Raw genomic sequence first — 23,699 nt, forward strand, 5'->3', positions numbered from 1 at the left:
TTAGGGAAATGGATGAATCCCTAAAAGAGGTTGAAAGGAGTCGGGCTGATAAAGTGAGCTGTAGTCTTAATAGCTGTTAATTAAGCATAAAATTATTATTTGCTCATAATGCTGGATGTAGAGCAAAGGGTCGCTTGTTTCCACAGGAGTCAAAGAGATCTGCCAGGGCTTCTGTTGTGTAGGTGATTACTGTCTTTTCATCAATAGATCATTCTCTCATTTTACACCCACATAATCAGGAGAAGATATTTCTCTTCCAGTTACAAGGTGTTTGTTTCTTACACGATTACCTGTACTAAAGATGCAAGGAATATGTGAGATGCTTTTATTTTTCTGCAGGGTTATTTAGATCAAACTGTTATCAGGTCTAATGTTGTTTTGTTGGGAGATAGCTCTTCAGCAACTGAGAACATGCACAGACATACCCTAGCTAATTTTAGTTTGGGTAGGCTGGGTATCAGTAGCAGACATGCTATAGTTACATACATTCAGCCTGACCTGTAAAAGTCATTGGCTATCACAGTAAAGTTTGGATAAATAAATAGATAGTCCATAAAGAAGTCCTTGCTGCTTTGTCCTTGTAGGCAAACAGAAGCTATCTATTATACCCGTGTCAGGTTGTCCTCTCTTTGCAATATAGACATGATGAATAGGTCCAACAGTATCATCAGTAACTTTTCTGTTTGATTAGTTATGAAAAATACCAGAGATAACCACATTTGCTTAAATTTTGTGTCCACTTAAAACAACCACTGGTGGATTCACTACAGATACCTGAAAGGAACTTGGTTTGATTATTAAATTCAGATTGCAGCCTATCTGCAGAGCACTCAATTATCACAGATACTCACAGATATCACAGAAATCAGTTGAATAGTAAGGATATGGAATGTTTTAGTTACTATTTTTATGAATGATTAAAAAAAATAATCGGTATTTAAGATAGGTATTTTGAGATTCACTTCTCAATCTGTCTATCAGCCGACTGTATTAATTTTAATGGGAAAAAAATAGTCTTGTTCATATCATTGCTTAACTTGGGAAACTGACGTTTGAGTTACAGAGATTTGTTTTGTTCTTGTTCTTTATTCTTTTATTGCACAGATAACAGAAGTACTGAGGAAGTATACCGTGATACTGGAGGAAATTTCCTTCTTCTTGTCAGCTGATGTTTACAGGTTCATGAATGATGAGGCTATGGTAAGTCTTTCATATTGAGTCTGATCTACCTGCGAGAAGGTAGCAATCTGAATACTCCCAGAATGTCTTTTTTTCCAACTGAAATTCATTATTTCTACCTATCAATCACTGCAATATAGGAGAGTTTTCTATTTTGCAGGGTATTCTTTATAATTTGCATTCTTTTTCCTTTGTTTTAGTTAGAACAGGCAATATTTATTTTTTGCATGTTATATGCTGCATTTATTCCAGTTTTTATTTTTTAATACACAGATGATTAACAGAGCACTGTTGGCTAATCAGAGGGCAATTGCCAAGCTCTTCTTTAATCTAATGAAATCAGAGATGAAGAGGGAATTATCAGATCGATTGAAATGGCAAGATAGGGTCAAGGACTGGAAGCTCATCCAAAAGAATTATGTAATTCACAGTTTCAGGTCAGAAATTTTACAATTATGTTTTGGAGTATGAATAACACATAGTGACTAATGTTCACTTGTGTTTTCTATAAACAGTAATATTTTATCATTTTTCCACTATAAAACTGAAAAGCTAAAAGAACTTTACATTCTTTTTTTTTTACCTGGTATGTATAAAATATATTTTGTATTTGTATTTCGAACATTAGATTTTCTCAAACAGATACTTACTTCAATGTGTTCTTCCATCTTACAGAGAATTTATGGCAAATGAAGAAATACAGAATCCCCCAACTGTGAAAACAGAAATAGAAAATACGTTAACAGATCAGATTTTACTTAGTGAAAGGAGACTGGAATTTTTGCAACATCTTAGGTATGACAAAAGAACAGCAAAAAAGGAAAAAAGAATTCTTTCTAGAGTTAATGAGGAACTTAACTAGAAAGTGCACTTTACTCCATTTCAGTGTGCGATTGTACAATGCAGCAGGAAGGCAGGGCCTAAACTTCTTTTGTAAAGCTCTTTTTGATGGAAAAAAATGCATTCTTAGTTTTCAATGCACCAGTTACACTAAATGGGGGGTGACTGAGGGCTAGAAATGCAGGAAGACAAAAGTTACTAACATTTGAAACATAGTAGAAAGGGGAAGACAAGTATGCTCAGAGGAATAAAAATTGGTGATTTTTGTGAAGGCATTATTTCTGTGTGGGAGTTTAATTCCTATAATAAATTAAGAAAGAAGTCTTGATAGAAATCAAACACTGCTATGTTTGAATGTCCATCCTGACAACAAGAAGAAGGTTTGGGTGCAATGCATTACAATATTTACAGTTTTTGTCTTACAATATATGTAGTGACAAGATAGATTAGTTAGTTCCTTGTCAGTAAACAGTGGCCTTCAAAAACAGCAGTCGTTTTGTTTTCACTGCTGAGATGGCTGTAAATGAAATAAAGCACAGTACTATAGTTACTTTGATTCATAATTTTAACCTTTAAGCACTGACTGGATTATATTTCAAGATAGCTGATTCTTGTTTGTGATTTCCATAGTGATTTGTTGCCTCCAAAACACACGAAAGCCGAGATAAATGAATGGTACAGATCTTTGGTGAATTTAAACAAAAGTATAGGTAAGTTCAGAAATCATAAAACTAGTCTGGAATTCAAGGAACTAATTCTTTCTTTTTTCTAGGCAGTAATGAGTCAGATGGTTGCTTTGAAAGTATATGTTTGCTATATTCTTTGTTCCATGTGATTCCATGTACCTTCTAAGTTGCTTTGAGCTAGCAATATGACTGAAATAAGCTCTCTATTGCATCGCCTCCCTTTTGCCAGAACAAACATTTCTGCATGGTGAAATCTAGCGGGAACTGACTTGGTTAGAATTAGTCTGGGGAAAATAGAAGGTTAATTTTAATGCAGGTCAGTTCTCAATCATACAAAAATACTCCTTTTTACCTCATGGAGAATGAGAGGGGTAGTATTTGAGATGCTTCCTTTCTCTGAGTCCTAGAGTATGCCTTCCCTCTGTATGTCTACCCTCTGTTTCCCTTGAACACATTCTGGCTTAATGTTCGTAGCCTGCATATTAGCAAAGAAGTTGTGTGGGACTCTAAATAGCTCACTACTTCGAAGCATCATGGTAAAAAGTTTTGTATTAAAACATCTTATTTTGTTGGTTGATACCATCATACAAATGTGAAGACACTACTGGGATACATTACCTGTGCTGAGACTCAGCACAGGACCTCTGTCATGTTTCCATTTCACACTGCACTGTGAAATAAGGAAATCTTTACAACGCTCTGTTCTTCCATATCCTTCAGATACCCACAATGTGCAGTGTATGATGAAAATACACATCCAGTATGAGGTAGTCCAGCAAAAATGTTTGGCAGAAGTGCAGTTATGCAAGGTTAGTATCTAGCTTTGCAAATTCTTGGAAGGATTGTTGGTAACAGTACACGATGTGTTGTTGCAGTGTTTGAGGGTCCACCAAACAGTGCTATAACAAGTGAAATTACTTTTTAACCTCTGTCTTATTCTGTGAGAAAACTTACTTTGTTTCACGGTAGCATGTGGTATTTGTACTTGAAATGTGTAAAAGCAGTAACAAATGCCAGTAATGAAAGGGTACTGTCCCCGACTCAGGTGGAAGACGCAGGGTCAGAACCTTTATGCTGAATCTGTCTCACCTCAGGAAAGAAATTCCTCCTCTCTGCCTCAGTTTCTCCTTTTGTGTCCAAATAGGATTGTACTGTTTCCTAGCAGAAGTGAGATCTTGGCGGTTGAATCTGTTCTCTCCGTTCACAAGAAAAGAAGAAATGCTAAGTTTAGCCATACTCTCAAAAAGCCACACAACATTTGTTATGTTACATGCATGTTAATAACTTAGCATTCTTTTCATTTAGAATAACCTGTTGAATCTGAATGTTTGCACAAAAGAAGAGGCCGAAGAAATTGTGAATTCTGACTTACTTCCGTTGACTGAGAAACTAAAAAGTCAGTTTGAAGAAGAACTGGAGCATATGAATGTACGTTTATTACATATATTTTTATTACTCTTTGGGAATAGTCTGTTCTTCCTGCACTACTGCCTCTTAGGCTATTGATGTCACGTTAGAAAGAGGTCCATAGTGTAACTGAACACCTGCCCCAGAAATAAAAAAGTTTGGTGTGATTCAAGGAGAAGAGTTCATAATTGTTTGGTTTATATTTATAATAGGTTGTCAGGGATGAATTAGGGGTAGCCCATCCTGCCTGGAGGCAGAGAAATAGATTTCAGTGATCTCCCAAATTTCCTTCAATCCTATCTTTTGTGATTCCATACATGAAAATGACTGGACAGTTGTTCCTAAAATGATAGATGGCCAGATACTTCACGGCATATGCAGAATTTGAGGATTCTGTGCTTTACAGTACCAGAAGAATAAACAAGTTTTGATACTCTCGGCTTCTAGAACAAAAATCCACATTCTTTTCCAGATTACTTGGACTATTTTTTCCTCTCCAAATAGAAGAGACTGTGTTGAATACTGATAATGTACTTCCAGACAGCCTTTTATCATGTCCCCTTACTTATTCATTTCAGCTTCCAGCAAACAGTTTAATAGTAACTGGTTCACTTATATGTATTTCTTTAGAGAGACTTTGAGGAGCTGGCTAAACAGAATGAGCAGAATTGTAGGGACTTGTACAGCTATTTTCAGGAGGCCATGGCTCTCTGGGATGTCCATCAACTCAAACTGTCCCAGCAGGAAGGTGAACTTCAGAAGAAATTAGATGAATGCAGATGGAAACAGGATAACTTAATACAGGTATAAACATAAAAACAAAGATGTGGTATGATGTAAAGAAAGGACTTCTTAATGCAGAGAACCCTCTGGAATTCAAAATACTTGGTATAAAATTTAAAACGTATTCTTTGACATTTATACTGGAATTTCTACAGGGTAGTTTCATTCTGTCAGGTACATTTTTTGCTAATTGCTTGATTCACAATTAATGTACAGTCATATTCTTGATATGGCAATGGTGATAAAGATTATATCTTGGGTATTAAATGGCTGCAAGTTTCTACTACTCATAAGAACTTGTGCAGGTATAGAGTCTTGTTTGTATGTCAAGTTCTCATGGGTATAACATGCAACTTAGAGTGGCAATGTCAGAGGTGTTCATCTTTCATTATGAAAGATCTTCATAATAGATGAGTTTTGGTAAGGTAGCATCCCTTCTTGGTGTAGAATATGTGTACAGAATTAAATTGTTTGAATCGTAAATAGTTACAAAGAATTTCAGTAATGAGTAAATAATTTTTACTGGGTTCTTTTTATTTGGCCTTAGATTATGGAAGCTAATCTGGATATAATTTTGGGTGAAATGAGAACCGCGAGCTCTGAAGAAAAGCTGCAGCAGTATTTGAAGAATGCCCTTTCTTCTTTAGATGAAATCAGAACTAGGTATGAATTTTCTAGTGCAAACTTAAAAAGTAAAGTATACTTGAATGTTGATTGTACTGCTTAGGTCTTGTTTATGCTGTAGTGTGAAGGTGTGGAAAAACACTGCTTGCTACTTCATGTAAGAATGTAAAATGAAAATAAATCAGAAAAGCTTCAGTCACAGCTGAGTGTGATACAGAACTAACATGAAGGACAGTAATTTGACCTCTCACCTCTAATATTCCTTATGTAAGCACAGGTCTTGAATGGTTCCCCATCCAAAATGAAAGATCTGAAATACTTTATTGTGAATATTTCTTAACTTCTGTGCATTTATATTTCTGATAAACTAATCCCTACAAGCCAGGATGTGGTTGTATTCACGCTAAACAGACATAGTACAATGTTTAGCCCAAAGGTTTAATGAGATTTGTCAAAAAGTTATGTGTTGATTTAAAGACATTGTAGTCATATTTAATTTTATTTCTATACATACATAAGTCTCTTAAACAGTGACCTTAAATTTGACAGGTATGAGACATTCAACCAAGTTCTAATGGATAAAGTAATGGCTTACCCAGAAGCTATTTTGTGGGAATTGATTTCTTATAGTATATCCATCAGCCAATATTTTAATGTAAAGGAAATCTTCAAACAGGTATAAAGAAAAACAACTTCTTCTGGTTTAAAATCTTACTGGTGTATTAATTTTTCAATTTTGGGAACATTTACATTAGCTTTAAAATTTGGATTATATTAACTAAAGCATTGTTTTGACTATAGGACTTAAGTGCTTTTGGTAGTAATAGAGGGGATAACACAAAACCTTTCTCTGTCCTACACTTTTAACTCTGTCCTTGTTACAAACTGCATTTCAGCAAATTCACTTGCCTTTTAAACAGAAAACTGCAAGGTAATAAAATGATATTAATCAATTCGAGTGTTACAGCTTCTTTAGAAGATGTGATCCATTCAAGACTATCATATCTTGTTGAAATAGATATATTTTGAGAAGGAATATGGATTTTTAATAGTAAGAGAATATGGATTTCTAATAGCAAGCAAATCCTTATTTTTAAATTGTGTGGGGTTTTTTGTTGTTGTTTTGCTTTTAGAACTTGCAAGGAAAGACAGACTCCACATTTCAAGATCAAGGTAATACATCAACAGTACAAACAGGTATTTTTGCTTGCTTGTTTTTCAATCTGTATTTCTTTGGATTGTGACCAGTAAAACTCTGCTTTAACTGGAAAGAACTAGTTAAGGCTTCAGAAGCTGAATGTCTGGTGGAGCAGCAAGCTGAGAGCATTGTGCAAGAAAATGAAGCAGAAGAAAAGACGGACAGTTTTCAAGGAGAAAATGAAGAAACAATCACAACTGAGAATGAGGAGGTCTTTGCACAGGAAACTGAAGAAACAGAGGAAAAAGAAGTTATTCCTTATGGAAGTGAAGAAACTGAGCATGCAGAACAAGGGGTAAGCTTTACACAGGTAAGTGAACAAGAGAATAAATTTGAAGGTGGAGTCTTGCAAAAAATATTGATGAATAGCAAGTCGTCTTTTTTTGAGGTAAGTCTAAATTCCTTAACAGAGATTAGATTTAGTTTGTACACAAAACATGCAGGAGTCTTTATTGTTTCCATTTATTTCTGGACTATTAGGGGTTTAGACCTTTTTATGTGCAAATGGAGTGTATAAAACAGTTTACAACCATTCCTCTTGCACTGCTTTACCCTTGTAAAAACCTTTTGCATGGAATTTTTTTTGAAATATCTTTCTTTCTTTCTTTCATCATAGTATTCTTAACCCATGATGAATGATTTAAGCTGTATTTGTATCTAAGTATTGGTTTTTCAGGTCTTTAGTTATGTGACTTTGTTACCATAACAAAAACCTTTTAAAACATTGATGACTCTGCCTATTGAGACTTGCAAGCATATTCTCTGCATGAATGTTGTCCAAACTGAGAACGAGAATGTTATTCTTAATGTCCTTAGGATTCTTACATCAGCTTGTGCACTGTTGATTCTATGATTATACCTTTAAAGGTAACAGATGATGATTTCCAGTTGTTTCCTAGGTTATGTTCAACAGCAGCAAGGCAGAAAACTCTGAAATTGCTGTTGAGACCTTTTCCACTTCTAGTGGAAACTCTTACACAGTTCTTGGAGCTGAAGAGGCAGGAAAGACTGACATCCCAGAGGCTTATTTTACAAAATATGAAAACAAAGAATCACTTCCTATGTACCTGAAATGTGTACTTATCAAAGAAACTGTGTTTGTAGAGCTGAAGAAACGGTTAGTAGAAAACAGTTTGTTCTTTCTTTCCCTTTAGGTAATAGACAAATTTCAGCTGTTTGGAAGAAATATTAGACTAAAATTATCTAATTATTTTGATGTTATTCCTCTTTTTAAACTGATAAAAATAAATGAAAATTTATATATTGCTTTTCATCGTGGCTCTCAAGGTACCACACAAGCATTTACCTCTTACAGAACACTAATATTTTACAGAAAATTATTTACTGAGAAAACATACTACAGAAAGGCAAGTAATTTGCCCAAATTCCCTGCAGAGCCACGAAGGTAAAATGCCTGGTACTCAGTATTATGCAGCCAGCTCAAAAACTCTACTGGTATTGTGCAAATGGTAATGAAACATATCTTCCTATAGTCAGAAGTTAAGTTCTTAGAATTAATATATTTAATAAATCCTTATTTATTACTTACTGTTCCTCACTGTAATATTTTTCACTCATAGGATTCGCCTCTGCTTTTTTGAGCACTTGGAGAAATGGTTTGCAGAGTCTTTGTCCAACTCCTGTGTCTTTGTAGCTGCCAAGAAAGAGGAGCTGAATTCAGAACTTCATCTACGTCTTTGCTTGCATCAACGAAGGCAGGAGAATATAGAGACAAATATCTGCAATGTTAGAGCTGGTACCGACTTTTTTTTACTCTGAGCATTGCGTGTCTTCATTTAGAGATGACCAGAAGTAGACCAAAATATGTTTCAGTGTCAGTTGACTCAGTAATAGAGGACAGCAGGAAGCAGCTGAGTGTCTACTAATTCCTAGTACAATATGTTACTCATGTATTTTTAAAAAGATGTTTTTTTTCTATAGCTCATACTGGTTTGTGCTATGTTATGTTTGGAAAACACCCAGCAGTGCCTTGATCGATGACTTGATTGTAACAGATGTAGAGCATTCAGTTTGTATTGTCAATATTTGTGAATCCTCATTCTCCTTGAAATTATTTAACGAGTTTGCAGTGTACAAAAAAGAATTTTAAAAGTGTTGCAGAAGAAGAATTAGCAAGTGTTGGGAGAGACAAAATGCCAGGGCTTGACTTCCGAATACAGGAGAGGAAGGATTTAGCTACATGAAGTATCATGGAGCAGCTACAGATTGGCCACTAATAAGAACGCTTTTTTTTTTTTTGAGAAGTGTCAGGTTTTTCTGGTGGAAAAAAATATTTAAGACAGGTTTGTTGGTTTTTAACATATAAAGTAAAAAATTGTCTTCTGGGAGAATAGGCAAATAATTTTTCAATTCCACTTTTTCCTGCAAAGAGGACAGGTGCCTTTTCTGGCAGTTTTCTTAAGGTTGATTGGCTGGCTTTTGATTTATCCAATATCATTCCAGAAGGGAGACCAAAAATGATTTTTTTTTTTTTCCCAACAACAGTAGGGAGAATTGTATTTTCCATTAAAGAAAAAAATCCTTTACCTTTACTTTTGTTACAAGACTGAGATCAGATAGATAGTGCATATGTTAGCAGTGACCAAAAATAAAGGAAAAAGAGGGCTTAGAGTAAACAAAAGACATTTGTGATTTGAATGGATTGGGAGCTGCCAGGAATAGATGTCAAACACAGGAGACAAGTCAAAGAAACAGAATCAGATCTATTTTATTTGTATGTTTCAGCCACTCTGAGATTTGGCTCGGTTTATCTTGCTGCTGCTTCTGATAATAGGTTGGCTGGTGGTTGTGATAGCCCATAGTAAACAGGGAATAATGACCATATTGTAAAATTTATTTTCTTATCAGTGGAACTGTTGCTTCACAAAGAGCGTCTCGAGTGCCACTGTGCAGGGGTGGTGGAAGCTCTGAAAAAAGAGCGTGCTGAATTTCTCAAATTTTGTGATCAGCAAAATAATAACAGCAAAAACTTACATTCACGAATCTGTGACATGGAGTCTGTCTTCCTCAGTGCTCCTATGACTGAGAAGTAAGTGTGCCACAGGTGTTGCTGGCTGTGAATTTCCATAGTTAAATACTCTTGATTGCGGTCTGAGATGTTCCTGGTTTGCATCTGAATCTATTTTATATGTCATTACTCTTCAATGAAGACTGCTTCATGAAACTTTAAAAAAATTTAAAGAGTTTTTGTTTCCTCTATCTTTCCCTGAAGAAATTAAAATCAGTGCTGAATACATGACAATTTTCATGTATTTTCAAAGTGCTGGCAGTCTTAAAGTAAAAAAGATGTTTCATCTGTTTAGATTTTAAACAGTTTACTGAAGTTGCACAGTAACAGCAATTGACTAATTGGTTTTGACGGATACTCTTCAATAGCATCAACTCCTTGCTGATATCTTCCAAGTGTTCATCAGAGCAATCACAGTTCAGTGAATTGCTTTCAGAATACTAAAACAGTCTTGAGCTCTAAGATTTTGTTCATGGCTTTACAGCCAGCAGTCTCTGAATCATAATGTGTGCTCCTCTTTCTGTATATCTCCCCTGTCTTATTATTTGCTGGTAGGTTAGTTTCTTTCAGCAACAGTCTGCACTCAGAGCTACATAATCATCTGGAAGTGATCCAGGTTTCTCTCAGGAGTTACCGGAACTATCTGGAGGAAGCTTTAGGAAAATTAAGGGATTCAAATGTGGATTTTCTCAAAGCTTGCAGGTATAGAGATTTCATTGGAGTATTGTTTAAAAATAGTTACCTATTTCTGGGCATCAACATTTATTGCATAGGCAGAACAGTAAAATTAATGATTATTTTGTTATTGATCTAGTTTGCTATTTAAAAAAACAAATTTATTTTGTTAAGTCACAATTATTATACCGTTTTCATCACATTTGTGTTGATATCTATGTTTTCGGGCTGCTTAGCTAAAATAGCCTTTGGTACAAGGAAGACTCATAGCCAATTGCTTTTACTTTGCTGGTTGCTTTCAGATTGTTTTTGGAGGGAGGTAACTTTTCTCCTGAGGAGGTAAAGTATTTCAGCAAGCGTCTTCAGAAAGAAAGTAAGCGTATTGACTCTTTTGAAAGTTTAATCAAGACGGATGTGGAGAAAATGGAATCGAGCTGCTTGGAGCAGGTGTGCAGAGTTTCATTCTTTCGAATTATTTATTATATCTGCATATTTGATGTGATTTATAATCAGCCTGCTCCCACATTAGGACTGTAAGACTGTTCTGTGTGACAATTACATGACGGAAAAAATAACTAGGAGTGCTGAGTTCTATTTAAGTTTTAAAAAGTGAGAATTAATTAGTTCTGTCTCTTTTTTCTGGCATTCTTAAAGGCTACTGAACTTATCAACCAGTCTGAAACAAAGTTCCGTTACCTCTTTATGAATCGAGTCTTTATGGAGAAGATCCGACGATTTTTGACAAATCTACAAGTGCAAATCAAATCAGAGGTACAAACAGAAACATCAGAACTTTGCTTAAATGAATTATAATTTATCTTTTATTCCATTGAAGAGATTTTTGGCTGAATTCAGAGTGGACAAACATTAAGTGACTTTTTATATTAATTCAAAACCTGTTTTCTATCATTATCAGCTTAAAACTATGTTTTTACTGCTCTGCAACTATGCTGGAACTCTGTGGTCTTGCAGCACGTTGAGTATATACATCTGAATAGACCAGCATTTTTGTGTGGTGCAGTAAAAGGCATGAAGTGTTGCTTTTGTGAATTACTGTTTCCAGCTTCTCCTCTGAGTACCATCGATTCAGTATTTTTACCAGCAGGTCTGGTGGTTTCAAAATGGATCCTCTGAAAATCCTTTGAATGAGATTCATGAGATTTCACCATTATCTGTTTCTCCTTTAGGTAGCAAAATCCAATTTGCAGGCAGTGACATTAAACTCTTATCTGGAGAAGCTCCATCAGAAGATAGATGCTTGTGCTCATCCTACTGCAGATAAAGCAGCAAGTTCTAATCAGGATGAAATGGTATTTAATTTGACCTGGTATTAATTTTACTCACTCTGCATGTTTGTATAATGTATAAACATATATTTTTGAGGTAGACTTATGTTTATACACATTTGGAAGGTTGGGTGGAAAGATAAATAAAATATTTTACCACAGAATTTTTGCTCAGGAAGGTCCTGTACCTGCTTTCCTGTTTGCCAAACAAAAACCTCAGCCTCTACACAATCTCATTTCTTCCATGTATGTGTAAATAAAACGGTGACAGAATGGAATCAAATGATGTTGTATGCAACAGTCAGTATATTTGAAAATTCTGAAATAGATAGCTTAGTAAATCTGTATTTTTATATCTTTCAGGCTTTGACTTCTGAAGGGTTGTATGATTTTGCCAAAGTAGTGTTGAAAGAACTGAAAAAGAGGAGCCAGTATCTTGACTGCTTGCTAGTAAAAGCAATGAGCCCGCATGATAATGTAAGATAGCATTTAAGTTCTCTATGTTTTATTTAATATTGAGTGAATTTTTATGTATATACATTTTAAAGGTTTTTCAGAATCTGTGCTTTGAATTTTCGGATGAAGAAAGATGCTGCATTATGCCAAGCTGTCCAAGACATTGTAGCATTAGGCCAGCTTTTTTAAGAAGCTGAGTAAATCAGTCACCACTGAGTTTACTAAATGTTAAAGATGTGCAGTATCACAATGAGTTGCTTGGTTCTTCACGAGTTTACTTTCAAGGTGTAGCACTATTCATAGATACATATTTCATGGACTTCTTTAAATAACTAAAAAAAAAAAATCAAATGTATCCTGAAGAGGTTTTTTTTTTATTAAGTGGTTTGGCGTTTTTTACCTTCCTTGTCTGGAAAGTCTGTCGTTGTTTTGTAATCTACAGTGGATCATTGTTTTAAGGGTATATACTTAAATACTGCTTATGATAATTATGAGAATCTACTCTTAACTACTTTTAAGTGTCTCAGCATTGTATAGCTGTAACAACATTACTCCTAGAATTATAAAAAATTTTCTTTCAGCCTGTGAAGCAAAATAGTGTATGTTTGGAAAATCTGCTTTAGTAATCACTAACTACGTGTCATGCTTTCACTAATTGCCTGCCACATTCAACAGGGTTTCATTTTTCTTCCCATTTCAGGAGGACTTTACCCCTCTTCCAGCGGATGTTACGTTACAAGGTCCAATTGCTGTTGCCATTCGAACAGAGTGTCTCAGAGATGAGAACAAAGTGATGGTGATGGGGATGGATCCTGACAAATTTCCTTTGTTAAATCCAAGCAGAATGGGAAAGTCTGCAGTTGATGATTTATCAATAAGCGTTATAAAAAAATTGCTTGAGTAAGTACTTCTTTGCCTAAAGGTATTTTTCTGTCATTGTCTTTATATTTTCTTTGCTATATATACCTCTTTGCGTCATGAGGCTCATGATGACACTACGTGGGCCTTCACTACAGTCTTTTTCACATGTATATTCCAGAAGCATATAAAGGTTTTCCCGAATTCATATTTTGTAGTTTACTTTTGTATATGCAGAACTATTGAACATATTGTTTATAGATAATACTACTACATATTTTCTGATCAGCGTAGCTTTAAAAATCAGTCTAGCTGAAACTGCTTTCTTTTTAAGAGCAAGATTTCTAATAGTCAAAAATCCCCCAACGTAAGTAATAAGTGATATCTAGTTTATAGCACTATGTGAAGTTTTAGGTATTAAATTTTTGTCTTTTAGAGTCTTATTTTAGTTGAAAGGTGATTACATGCTACATAGTTGAATGAACATACAAAGTGTGAAATGAACAGTGTGACAAGTGTGTGATTTGCAAATAAATATTTTAATGCAGTTTTGCTTGTAGAAATTATGAGATTCCAGTTAAACAATTAGTCCCATAAAAGTATTTATATTTACACTGTCAGTTGTAAAAGTAATCCTATCTGTTAAATATTATCTCAGAAATTTAACTTAGTACATGGTAGGGATAAAGAACTTATATAGTTCTCTATATAATATATAATATAGTACAGTATATAATATAAAACAGCAGGGTATTGAGTAGCTGCTTAGCTCTTTGTTTTGTTTTGTTTCAGAATTCAGCCATCCAGAAAATCTTCAGGCCTAAATCAGGAGAGAAATGATCGCTCACGTTCATTAGGACCAGGTGTGCCAGCATTTCTTTTAATATATTACATTCATCTAAACTGTAGTTCCTAGCATATCACTGAGCAGGTGTAGCATGTTCCAGGCCAGTGGCTCACATGCTAGCTCCGAAAGAGTTGTGCATCCCAACTTTTTTTTTGGACATCTTTACTTTGCAATAAGAAGATGATTTTTGGCTCTTAACCAATGAAGCTGCAGAATGAGATGATAATCTTATAAAAAGTACCCATATTTGTGATGGCAAAAGGGTAAAGGGGTGGAGAAAAGAATTAAAAGTCATGAAAATATGTAGGGGATCAGGGATCCTTCTCACAGTGTATTATCGTTCACTCGGAGGTGAGTGCAGATGTAACCCCAGCTACTCCCTACCTAGTGTTCCTGTTTCCTCATCTGTCTTCTCCAGAGCTTGACTCCTCTAGCCACTTCCAAAGATATATCCTCTCTTCCACATTCCTAAGTCCCCATCACAGCCAAGACTCTGAATGTAGCCCATTCATTCTCTGTCTTATTACCTGTCTTAATGTTGTTTTAAATCTCCTCCCATCTACCATGTATTTCCTGTGACGTTCCCATTTCTCATGCCCCAGTGCACAGCCTTTATTGCTGTTGCCACTGCCAGGTTATGTCAGTTCTGTCTGCCAGAAATGATTGTTCCTATAGTTGTCCCCTTAATGTTGTAAGGAAAGGTTATAGAAATGAGAACACAAACTATGTAACCATATAAAAAAGACTTCAGTTGGCATTTATACAATGTTCTTCATCTTTTCTTGTTAAACATAAAGCAGTTCTTCCCACCCCAAAGAAGAGTTCTCACTTAAATGTATCTGATGAAGGTCCTCAGAACTCTGCTACTTACAGCTATGCAGCTCAGATCCCCAAGAAGTCTTTTAACAGAAAGATGCCAACAGGAAGGTAAGACCCCTGAAAGGAGGAATTCCACTTATAATATTCCTATGCAGAAATTTACCTAAACTTTATCCACTTCCTGTTCTTCGAAAAATTCTTAATGCTTCTTTGCATTAGCCTTCTTTCCATCTATGCATATCATTTGGGATCTTTTCCCTGTTTATGTCCTCATGATCAGCCCTGTGTGGTTTTTTTTTCAGATTTTGGCTGGAAAAACATTATTCTTTTTCTCCCTCATCTGCTGTTGTTTTGTACTTTGAAGTTGTTGAAATATAGACTAACCCCACTCTTAAATTAATATGGCTTAAATTTCAGGTCTGGTGTCTAAATAGTATGTCTTCAGCTTAGTCCGTAGACAGATGAAACAAGCTACTGTAATACTGAAAGCAACAGAAAAGTTTTGAAGAGCCATTGATGAGAATTTTCTTCCACCAAAAAATTATTTTCATATTAAACTAGTTTTAGAGTTACATTTTTTCTGAATTTTTCTTCTATTTCATGTCCATCATATGACTGACTAGCTCAAATAATCAGCCAGAGAAGGAAAATACTTGTGGATAGTTTTAAATTAACATTCTACCTCCCTAGGATACAGAAGTACACCAGACCAGTTCTGAGTGACAAGACATTCAAAATATTTGGGGAGAAGCCTCCAGAATCTGAGTAAGTCATGTATATTTGCAGAAATAGAAGTTAATCTGAAAAAACCATCCATCCATCCATCCATCCATCCATCCATCCATCCATCCATCCATCCATCCATCCATCCATCCATCATTGTGAACTATAGAGTTCACCATTGAGTTTTAAGGTATTTAGCCTTCATATTTATGGGTCAAAGTGTTTGCAGAACAGTTCCTTTTGAAGCGTAATAATAGTGAATATCAAAGTTACCCATTTTAGTCTGTTTAACATCTGAAATAGGTGGCTTCATTGGAGCCTATTTTGTACATTTACAAAAAATGGGCTGGAAAATGCAAAATAGCCTGTCTTTCAGTTATTTTCACCTCTAAAAAGATCAATACATTTTATACACTTTGTTCTTGTGCTCAATATTATGTTTATATGAATAAACAAGGAAAAAACTGTTTAGGAGGTGATTTTTAAATGGTTCCATTCTCCTCTAAGAAAATGATCACATTTTTTCTTGATCTGTGCAGTTGTACTATATAGAATTGAGATATTTCATATGTGCCATGCAAAACCCTTAAAATTAATGCCTGAGACATTTAAATGCTTGGGAATTTTGTTCCACATTGTGTTTCAAAATACTTCCAGTAAACAGCTAGATCCACCTTCAAATATTTTTGGTTTATCTAAAATGCGTGATAAGCTCTTAAGGTAAGTTTTCAACACAGGAAGTTGGCTAAGATTGCTTTTTTGTTACAGGGCCATGGAGGTGTTCTCCAGTAAGCACTGACAATAGCTCAGAGTCCTTGCTTCTTCTGAAGAGAATCTGTACTAATGGGGGTGAAGGTTCTTAGGCATTCTGAATATTTCTTTGTGTATGCTCTGAAAAATGTATTAAAATAAACCTGGACAAAATATTTGAAAAAGAGTAAATATTGCCAATGTGATAATTTTACAGTGTGATTGTCCTTTTTTAAATATTTTGTGAAATTTTGTTTATTTTCAGTACCTTTAAGGGGATTATTATGAATATTCTCTGGATGGGTAATAACAGCTTGCTCTGCCTTGCTGAGGTAAGAAAACCTAGTGTTCTTGAGTCACTTTTGCTTTCACAGATCTCCTGTGTCAGCTAAATAATTTTGGTCCTTTAGAATGTTTAGATAGCCATGCAAAATTTTTCCTTTCTTCACCAATGTATCTAATTTTTAAAAAGTATTTGACACAGTGTATTTTTAATCACAGGTTTCTTTATAAATATTAACTAAGCATTTCAGAATCAGAGGAAGAAAACTGGTCTCAAATAGCCTTATGGCTATTTTGGTGGTTGATAGCCTTATGTATCCCAGCTACTGTAATATGCCTAGATGTGACTTGTTTGAATGTGTTATCAATGTTTCTGTTTTATCTTTATCTCCTGAAGGAGTTCTACCAAAAAAAGACACCTCAAATCACAATGCCTGAAGATCTGCCAAAGACATTTGAACATTGTGCAGAAATGCTCAAACAGAAGCTGTTGTCATACCAAAGTCAGACAAATGTTTACTACAATTCCTGTCTTATAGGTAAATTCGTTCAGTTAAGACTTTTAGTTTCTTGTGTATATAATTTTTCAGTTATGTAAAGTGAAAATTGCAGTGATTGAGAATTATGTAGCTTTCTTAATCCATCACACTTAGTGGAAAAACTCCAGTTGATTTTACTGGAAACTGGGCCAATACTCTCTTTTATATATTATCAGCTATGAAAAGAGTGGCAGAAGGGCACTTGACTAAGTTGAGAGCACTGTACAAGGTCACGTCTTTTAGCAAGTGCATATTTCTCAAAGCATTGGATGTAGAAAAAGGAATGGCAGGGACAGAATCTCTGTGAGAGAAAATTCCAGGTTGATTGACCCTTGCAGTTTACATTCAACTCAGCTGAGTGTTTGGGTTTTTTTTTTTTCCTTGCAATGAATACTTCTGTGTCACATAAACACCCTGTCTTTTTCAAAAAGAATTTCAGGATCAGTTGAAGTTGTTTGAGAAGGAGATCCCTTATGTCTCCCAGTTGGCAGTTTATAGTCTTTTAAAAGAACATGAGCAGAAGCTCAGCTATTCCACTGGTCAGATTCGGCGCCTCTTCAATAAACAGCTGGAAGACTGGGAGAGTGTGAAGGTATGTATCATGGACATATTGGAATGCTTCCAGTGTAAGCAATGCTAAATGCATCAGAATTATAAAATGTTCTTTTTATTAATCTCACTGTTTGCTTAATCACTCACTGTTGAGCCAGGCATGGATTTAGTTCTGTGTTTGCAGTTAGTCTGTGTAGTTCTACTGGAAGCCTTGTATTTCTAGTAACTCGGTCCCTTCTCTCACTGCTTCCAGCATTGGGCTGCCTCTTTATAGTCTTGTACAGCACTGCCTGTCATCTTACACTTAAGATTGTAAACTCCTTAAGGGCTGTGACATTGCACTATGGCTATACAGCTCACACTGAATGGGTGCGCTCATTTGTAGGTACTGTGACATACAGATAATGAAATATCATTATTTACTATCTTTCAAAAAAGAGGTATATTTTTTCTGATAATATCAGAACTGATAACAGAATCATAATGGAGATCATGCAGAAAAAGTTACAGAGTAGTATCTTGAGATTTTATTCCTCTGAGTATTAAGTTAAATTCAGGAAAAAATACAAATATAAAGGTATAAAAGATATCTTGTTTATCACTTGGTAGGAGAGATTATTATTTGTTGAAAACAAAAACCAAAGTGAGCTCAGAGGCCTTGCTCTCCAGCAGATAGGCAATTTGGTATATACTGCCCTGCAAAGTTTATCCCTAGAGAGTCAAGGAACTCTTTGTCTTTCTGAATACTTTTATATAAAATATGTGGGTTTTACTTCTTCCTTGTTATGACTCAATTGCACATTCTTTACTGAAGGCATTTCTTTCTTATGTATTTACTTAAAGGCTGTGCACAAGAACCAGTTGCATCCTTCTCTGGGACACCCAGACAACTTACTTCAGCTGGATGCTTTGTGCCAAGAGGAAATAAAAAGGCAAAAAGACCAAGCTGATGGTATTCATCGCAATGCACAGATGCTGCAGGTAATTGTAAAACCATTGCTTAATATGAACTTAGATGTTGCATTTGGAAAGGAGAGTACATCTTGGATACATTTTTCCTCTCCATCAAAAGTAAACTGGAAAATGTTTTCAGTTTTAGGCAATCCTGTTCATGTATCTTTTAAGTTACGTATTATCAGCATTAGATCAATATAGACATAAATGCATATGCACATGTGCACACAGATTTATTGTGGAACTCACTCATCTTTTGTATCATTCATAAAACATACCGAGAAAGAGATGACATCTCTTAATGGTAGAATTATTGGCTATTAAGTCTAAATTGGGAGCAACAGTGACATCCTCTGGTTAGTTATATTACTTGCAGACAACAGATGCCTGGAAGGGTTTCTTCTGTGTGCATTTCATTAGTGCAAATAATTGACATTTTTCTACACAAGATTAAGAACTGGAATAAGCAGAATTTTACAGGAGAGATCCAGGAATCAAAACACTTTTCCTGCTCCATCCTCTAGGGTTATTGAAGGTCAGTTCCCCAGCATTAAAGCTCTTTGTTTATTTTGCTCAGACCACTTACTCAAAATTCTGAATTTTTTGATTCTGAAGTAATAGCTCCTTCTCTCTCTACACACAGAGAAACACACCCTGTTTTACAATAATACCTGGCCAAAGCACTTCCACCCAAAGTACCCGTAGTCCAAAATGGCCTTTGCTTTGGGCAGAAGGATTCATTTACAGGTAGCTGTTTTTTTTATCAGGTTTAGATGCTTAAACCAAATATGCAACTACTGAGCAACTATACACTATGTACTCTACCTTAGGCAAGCAGGTAGTGTTGAGAATACTGCAGAGAGGCACATTTAAGCCCTTTTATGTGCAACTTAGAGCCTTATGTCTGTTATTTGCAGCTGATGCAAAATGTCAAGGTTGTATACTTGTGTAGTTCTTCCTGAGCTAAACTAAAAGGAGAGGAGATCAAATTATCAAAGTAATTCCTCTCACTTGTGTCCAATGTCCCAACAGGACTGTGCTGCTGAGTGTGCTCAGAACTTTGTTTCTGCACTAGCTACCTTCACTGAAAAGCTGCTTCTGGAATTAGATGAAAGTATCACTATTGATGATGTACAAGTAGCAAGTAAGTACAGACGAGATTGCTTGTTCAGGCCTCCACTTCATTCTCAGAGATTGCAGCAGATTTTCCCTAGGAACGGGAGACTTTTACATGCTATAGTACTTTAAATGGAAAGATTTACATGATGAAGCGTGCAAAGCTATTTCTTGAAAGTGAAGAACATCTAGCTCCGTATAGTTACTTCAAAACAATGGTATTACTGCCATTGTTTTGTTGCTGCTGAGTCTGGCTTCTACTCTCTCCCAGAAACTGAAATACCAAGAGAGAAGACATCCACTTTAATCCGTCGTAAACAAGCTGGACTCCCTCTAGAAATCTGTGAAGTTAAACAGTTAATTGAGCGTGGGAGCAGGTAATATTTGAAGATACTGAACACTGTTCTATGTAATTTCTCTAAACTGGTATCAGACATTCTCCTCATAGTTTTTTGCTGTCTTGTTGAAACTGCTGAATACTATGTTCATCATTAGTGATGACCTTTATCTAGTTATGGGGCAGTTTGGATGGGTAATGATCTTAAAGAAAGAATAGCAATAGATCCAAATAAATAAAAGTGAATTATGTGTTGTATTGAAAAGCAATACAATTTCAATGTTCTTGCTATGCCGCTGTGCTAGCCACTATTTATCAATTCAATGCTTTCAGATCTATGAATATACTCTATATTGAAGATATGAATTCTACTTACTGTGCAGAGATCCTGAAGTCTTAAAAGAAAAGGTGCTTGTGTTAAATAAAGTAGTTTTTAGGGTACTTCTTTTGTGGAGATTAAACATCCCATTTAATCTTTTGCACTTCAAGTACGAGTAACAGAAGTATAATCTGCTCTCTTTTCTAACTTTCTCTCTCATGTGGCGTGTTTGTTTATTTTGGTTTTTTAAAGGACTTGGCCAGGAATACCTATGACTACTCTTACAGACAATTCAGACTATATTCTTTGCAGAGAAACTGCATCAGTTACAACAGCTAAGACTACACTGGGCCACGTAGCAGTAGTAGAAGCAAGAGATGCTGTATATAAGGTTGGTCTCTGGGAAAGGACTGTGAGTAGGGATGCTACTGTTGTGGATTTGTTTTTTTTTTAAAGAAAATTATAGCTATATATAAGTTTTTAATGTACTCAGTTTTCAGATCTTAAAGCCGTATCAACCCTGGGTAGAAATCCTCTCTTGTGTCTGTTTCTTTCTGATGGTGTTTAAAGTAGAGTTGGTTTCTCAGGGAGCCCTCTCATTCAGATACATTGCAATGGGGAATTGTTTTATCAGAGAAGCATGGATGGTGGCAGAAACAGGACACTTCATGCATTTCAGCAGCATCACAATTCAAAAAGTAAGGTGCTGACACAGTGCCATTTCAATACAGCTTGCTTTCATTCACCTCTCTTTCTAAAGCCTACGGCTCTAGCCTTAGATCACAAAGGCTGATTTTTCCATAAAAGGTGAAGGGTATAAGATACTTCATACGTATCTTATATCCTGAACCATCACAGATCATTGTTTCCACCATAAAAATGATCACTCTTTCTTCACTAAGTCTGCTAGAAGAATGAGCACGTTCCAGACAAGTCCAAGACTCTGATTTGCACTGGCAGTAGCTTGTGAAACAGTAGTGAGAAGTAGAGAATATTCTTACATTAAGTCATTTGGAAATAAATGGTCAGTGTTTATGCATCTGTCCTGGAAGTGACTGTACTGCCAGCGAACTGAATTTTTTTTTTTTTTTTAATAGGGAAATGTAAAATGCACTGTCAACAATGGCAAATGCAATCAAAAGTATAAGTTTGCATATGTTTTATGTATCTAGTTATGGTACCTATGCACCAGGTTACAGTACAGTTTTGAAGTGAATGTAGTTTGTCAGCAGAATGTGATACAGTAAATGCATGCCACAGAAATATTTTCCTGAATGTATGTTGCATTAAAAATACAGTATTTTATATTTTGGAGCAGGGACTCTTTAATAAAGGTGCCTTGAGGTTTTCTTGGTAGTCTACAAGTTCCTGTTTAGTTGACATACCTTTTTAGCAGCTTTGTAATAGTTCAGTTCGTGATTTAGAAAGTTCCAGCATGAGCCAGAGTGCATTCCGTCTTTGAGACGGTCACTTTCCTCTCTCTTCTCTAGAGAAGGCAGCTCTTTGATTAAAGAGAGCTAATGGAAGTGAGATGGAGATCTTGCATTTTTAGCAAAATTTAACTATTGCTGATAATTTAGTTTCAGAAGTCTTTAAAAGGAACACCAAAGGAAGGCAATGAGTAATTCATTGTTCATATAGTTCTATTGTCTAAGGCAGAAAATAAGTGGCCTGTAAGCAATCTTCTGACACAGTGCATCAGGACTTGGATTTAGGCAAAGTAAAATTCTGTTTCATCATTACCAATTTTGTCATTTATTGTTCTTGTTGTTTTTTATACAGAAATACAAATGTAAACTCGAGCAGCAGTTTGCCCAGATCAAGGAAGAAAGTACAGCTCAGCTGCTGACAATTCAGCGTTGGGAAGATTGGTGGAAACGATCCATCCAGAAGATAAAGCAACTCTATACATGAGATCAGTCAAATCTTGCTGATGTCCTGATCACTGTTGGTGTAAAGTAACAAGTTTGTCCTAATGTCAGTGATGTTATAGATTTGGTCCTTTTCTATTTTTTTTAAATTTCTGTTGCACTGAACAAGTGCAATAGTGAAAGGAGGTATTTTTTGCCTCTTGAAATAAAAAAATCGGACAAATGTGCTGTAAATGCAATGTAGACTCTGTGCAGTGCTTCCTAGTCAGATCTCAGCCAGAGTAAAGTTAACTCGTTGTGGTGCTAGCTGTAATATGAGAATCTGAAAAGCTAGAAGCCCAAGCAGTGGATTTGTACTGAAGTTCATGTTCAAGACTCAGGCATGATTGAATGTTCCTGTGTCATGGCACAGTCTGAAGCTATAATAGTTAAAAGCAGCCTGTTTAATAATGGAGCCCAGCAAGGAAACTTTTTCTGCAGCGCAGATGAAGCCCTTCCCACAGATATCCTCTCTTTCTTCACATTCTGAACAACACTGTGCTCACAGCTCGCTACTTCAGTTTTAGAAATCTGAAATACAGGTTTAGAAATCTGAAATGGTGGATCTACAAAGAATATTTTCCATGGAATGGTCTACAAGTGAGATATTTATTTGCAATCCAGAATGCTTTCTGAGGCAGGGCTTGAAGATAAAGTACTGCTTTGTTCTGGGAGGTCAAGCAAGTTCATTTAGGAGTAATATAGCTACTTTCAACTATATCACTTTTAAAAAGCTCTCTGGACAAATTCAAGGAACCAGAGTAACTGTTAAATGTGCCTTAGCTGTTTTTCCTGATTGTTAGGAGAGTCTGTCACTAACTGCAACGACATCTATTTAATTTTTGTTTGCATTCATTGTGAAGCCTAGAGTTGACAACTACAGTAAATGTCAATGAGATGGTTTTAAATGCAAGGAGATGTTCTGAACTCATCGAGCTCCAGTGTTCTTGTAGATTTGTAGAGAAATTGAAGCAAAGAGGGGAATGCATCAGCTGTGCTCCTAATGATACAATATTTCAAAATATGTGTATTACTTTTCCTGAGGGATTAGATCTTTATTCTGTAAAGACACATGGAACTACATTATGCCTATTATAATAGCTGAAACTACACTAAAACAACCAGAATGCTCATGTCTTTTTTTTTTTTTAATTCTGCGTTAATTTTACTATTCAATTTGAGGCTAACTTTTATGCCCACAGAATAGAAGAGGGAAGGAAATATCATAGCCTTCAGATATGTAAAGGGAGTCTCCAGGTGCAAGATCACTGTCATAAAAAGGCACAGACCTAAACTGCAGCAAGGGAGATCCTGGTTGGAAATTAGGAAGCCTCCTGATGAGAAGGGCAGTAAAGCACGGGCATAGGTTGCCTACCCAGTTCTCAAAGAATGATTGAAAAGCAACTCTTTGAAGCCCCTTCTGCACCCTTGTCCATTTTGCATGTGCCAGAGGCATCAAGCACAAGGTCAGATATGTGGCACTGAAAAAATCCTCGCATCGGTGTAGCAACTCTCATTATGGAATTAGCAC

General features: G+C 35.7%; 1 protein-coding gene across 1 annotated transcript in view; it reads left to right on the plus strand.

The window, feature by feature from the left end:
* Nucleotides 1-22,172, plus strand: part of CCDC180 (coiled-coil domain containing 180) — a 24,930-nt gene extending 2,758 nt beyond the window's left edge. The window contains exons 6-37 of the mRNA XM_010295453.1: nt 5-53; nt 1,105-1,200; nt 1,453-1,616; nt 2,650-2,729; nt 3,426-3,514; nt 4,011-4,133; nt 4,743-4,916; nt 5,443-5,558; nt 6,069-6,195; nt 6,653-6,692; nt 6,768-7,027; nt 7,617-7,834; nt 8,298-8,473; nt 9,586-9,766; nt 10,301-10,447; nt 10,723-10,867; nt 11,075-11,191; nt 11,608-11,730; nt 12,070-12,183; nt 12,863-13,062; nt 13,813-13,883; nt 14,665-14,794; nt 15,377-15,451; nt 16,067-16,129; nt 16,425-16,491; nt 16,839-16,980; nt 17,412-17,572; nt 18,376-18,513; nt 19,519-19,630; nt 19,874-19,979; nt 20,511-20,649; nt 22,041-22,172. Coding sequence (XP_010293755.1) covers nt 5-53; nt 1,105-1,200; nt 1,453-1,616; nt 2,650-2,729; nt 3,426-3,514; nt 4,011-4,133; nt 4,743-4,916; nt 5,443-5,558; nt 6,069-6,195; nt 6,653-6,692; nt 6,768-7,027; nt 7,617-7,834; nt 8,298-8,473; nt 9,586-9,766; nt 10,301-10,447; nt 10,723-10,867; nt 11,075-11,191; nt 11,608-11,730; nt 12,070-12,183; nt 12,863-13,062; nt 13,813-13,883; nt 14,665-14,794; nt 15,377-15,451; nt 16,067-16,129; nt 16,425-16,491; nt 16,839-16,980; nt 17,412-17,572; nt 18,376-18,513; nt 19,519-19,630; nt 19,874-19,979; nt 20,511-20,649; nt 22,041-22,172 — 4,075 coding nt within the window. The remainder of the gene's footprint in view (nt 1-4; nt 54-1,104; nt 1,201-1,452; nt 1,617-2,649; nt 2,730-3,425; nt 3,515-4,010; nt 4,134-4,742; nt 4,917-5,442; nt 5,559-6,068; nt 6,196-6,652; nt 6,693-6,767; nt 7,028-7,616; nt 7,835-8,297; nt 8,474-9,585; nt 9,767-10,300; nt 10,448-10,722; nt 10,868-11,074; nt 11,192-11,607; nt 11,731-12,069; nt 12,184-12,862; nt 13,063-13,812; nt 13,884-14,664; nt 14,795-15,376; nt 15,452-16,066; nt 16,130-16,424; nt 16,492-16,838; nt 16,981-17,411; nt 17,573-18,375; nt 18,514-19,518; nt 19,631-19,873; nt 19,980-20,510; nt 20,650-22,040) is intronic.
* Nucleotides 22,173-23,699: the final 1,527 nt, after the last annotated feature.

The sequence above is a fragment of the Phaethon lepturus genome, unplaced genomic scaffold (genome assembly GCF_000687285.1).
Source record: "Phaethon lepturus isolate BGI_N335 unplaced genomic scaffold, ASM68728v1 scaffold43479, whole genome shotgun sequence".
NCBI classification, from domain to species: Eukaryota; Metazoa; Chordata; class Aves; order Phaethontiformes; family Phaethontidae; genus Phaethon; species Phaethon lepturus.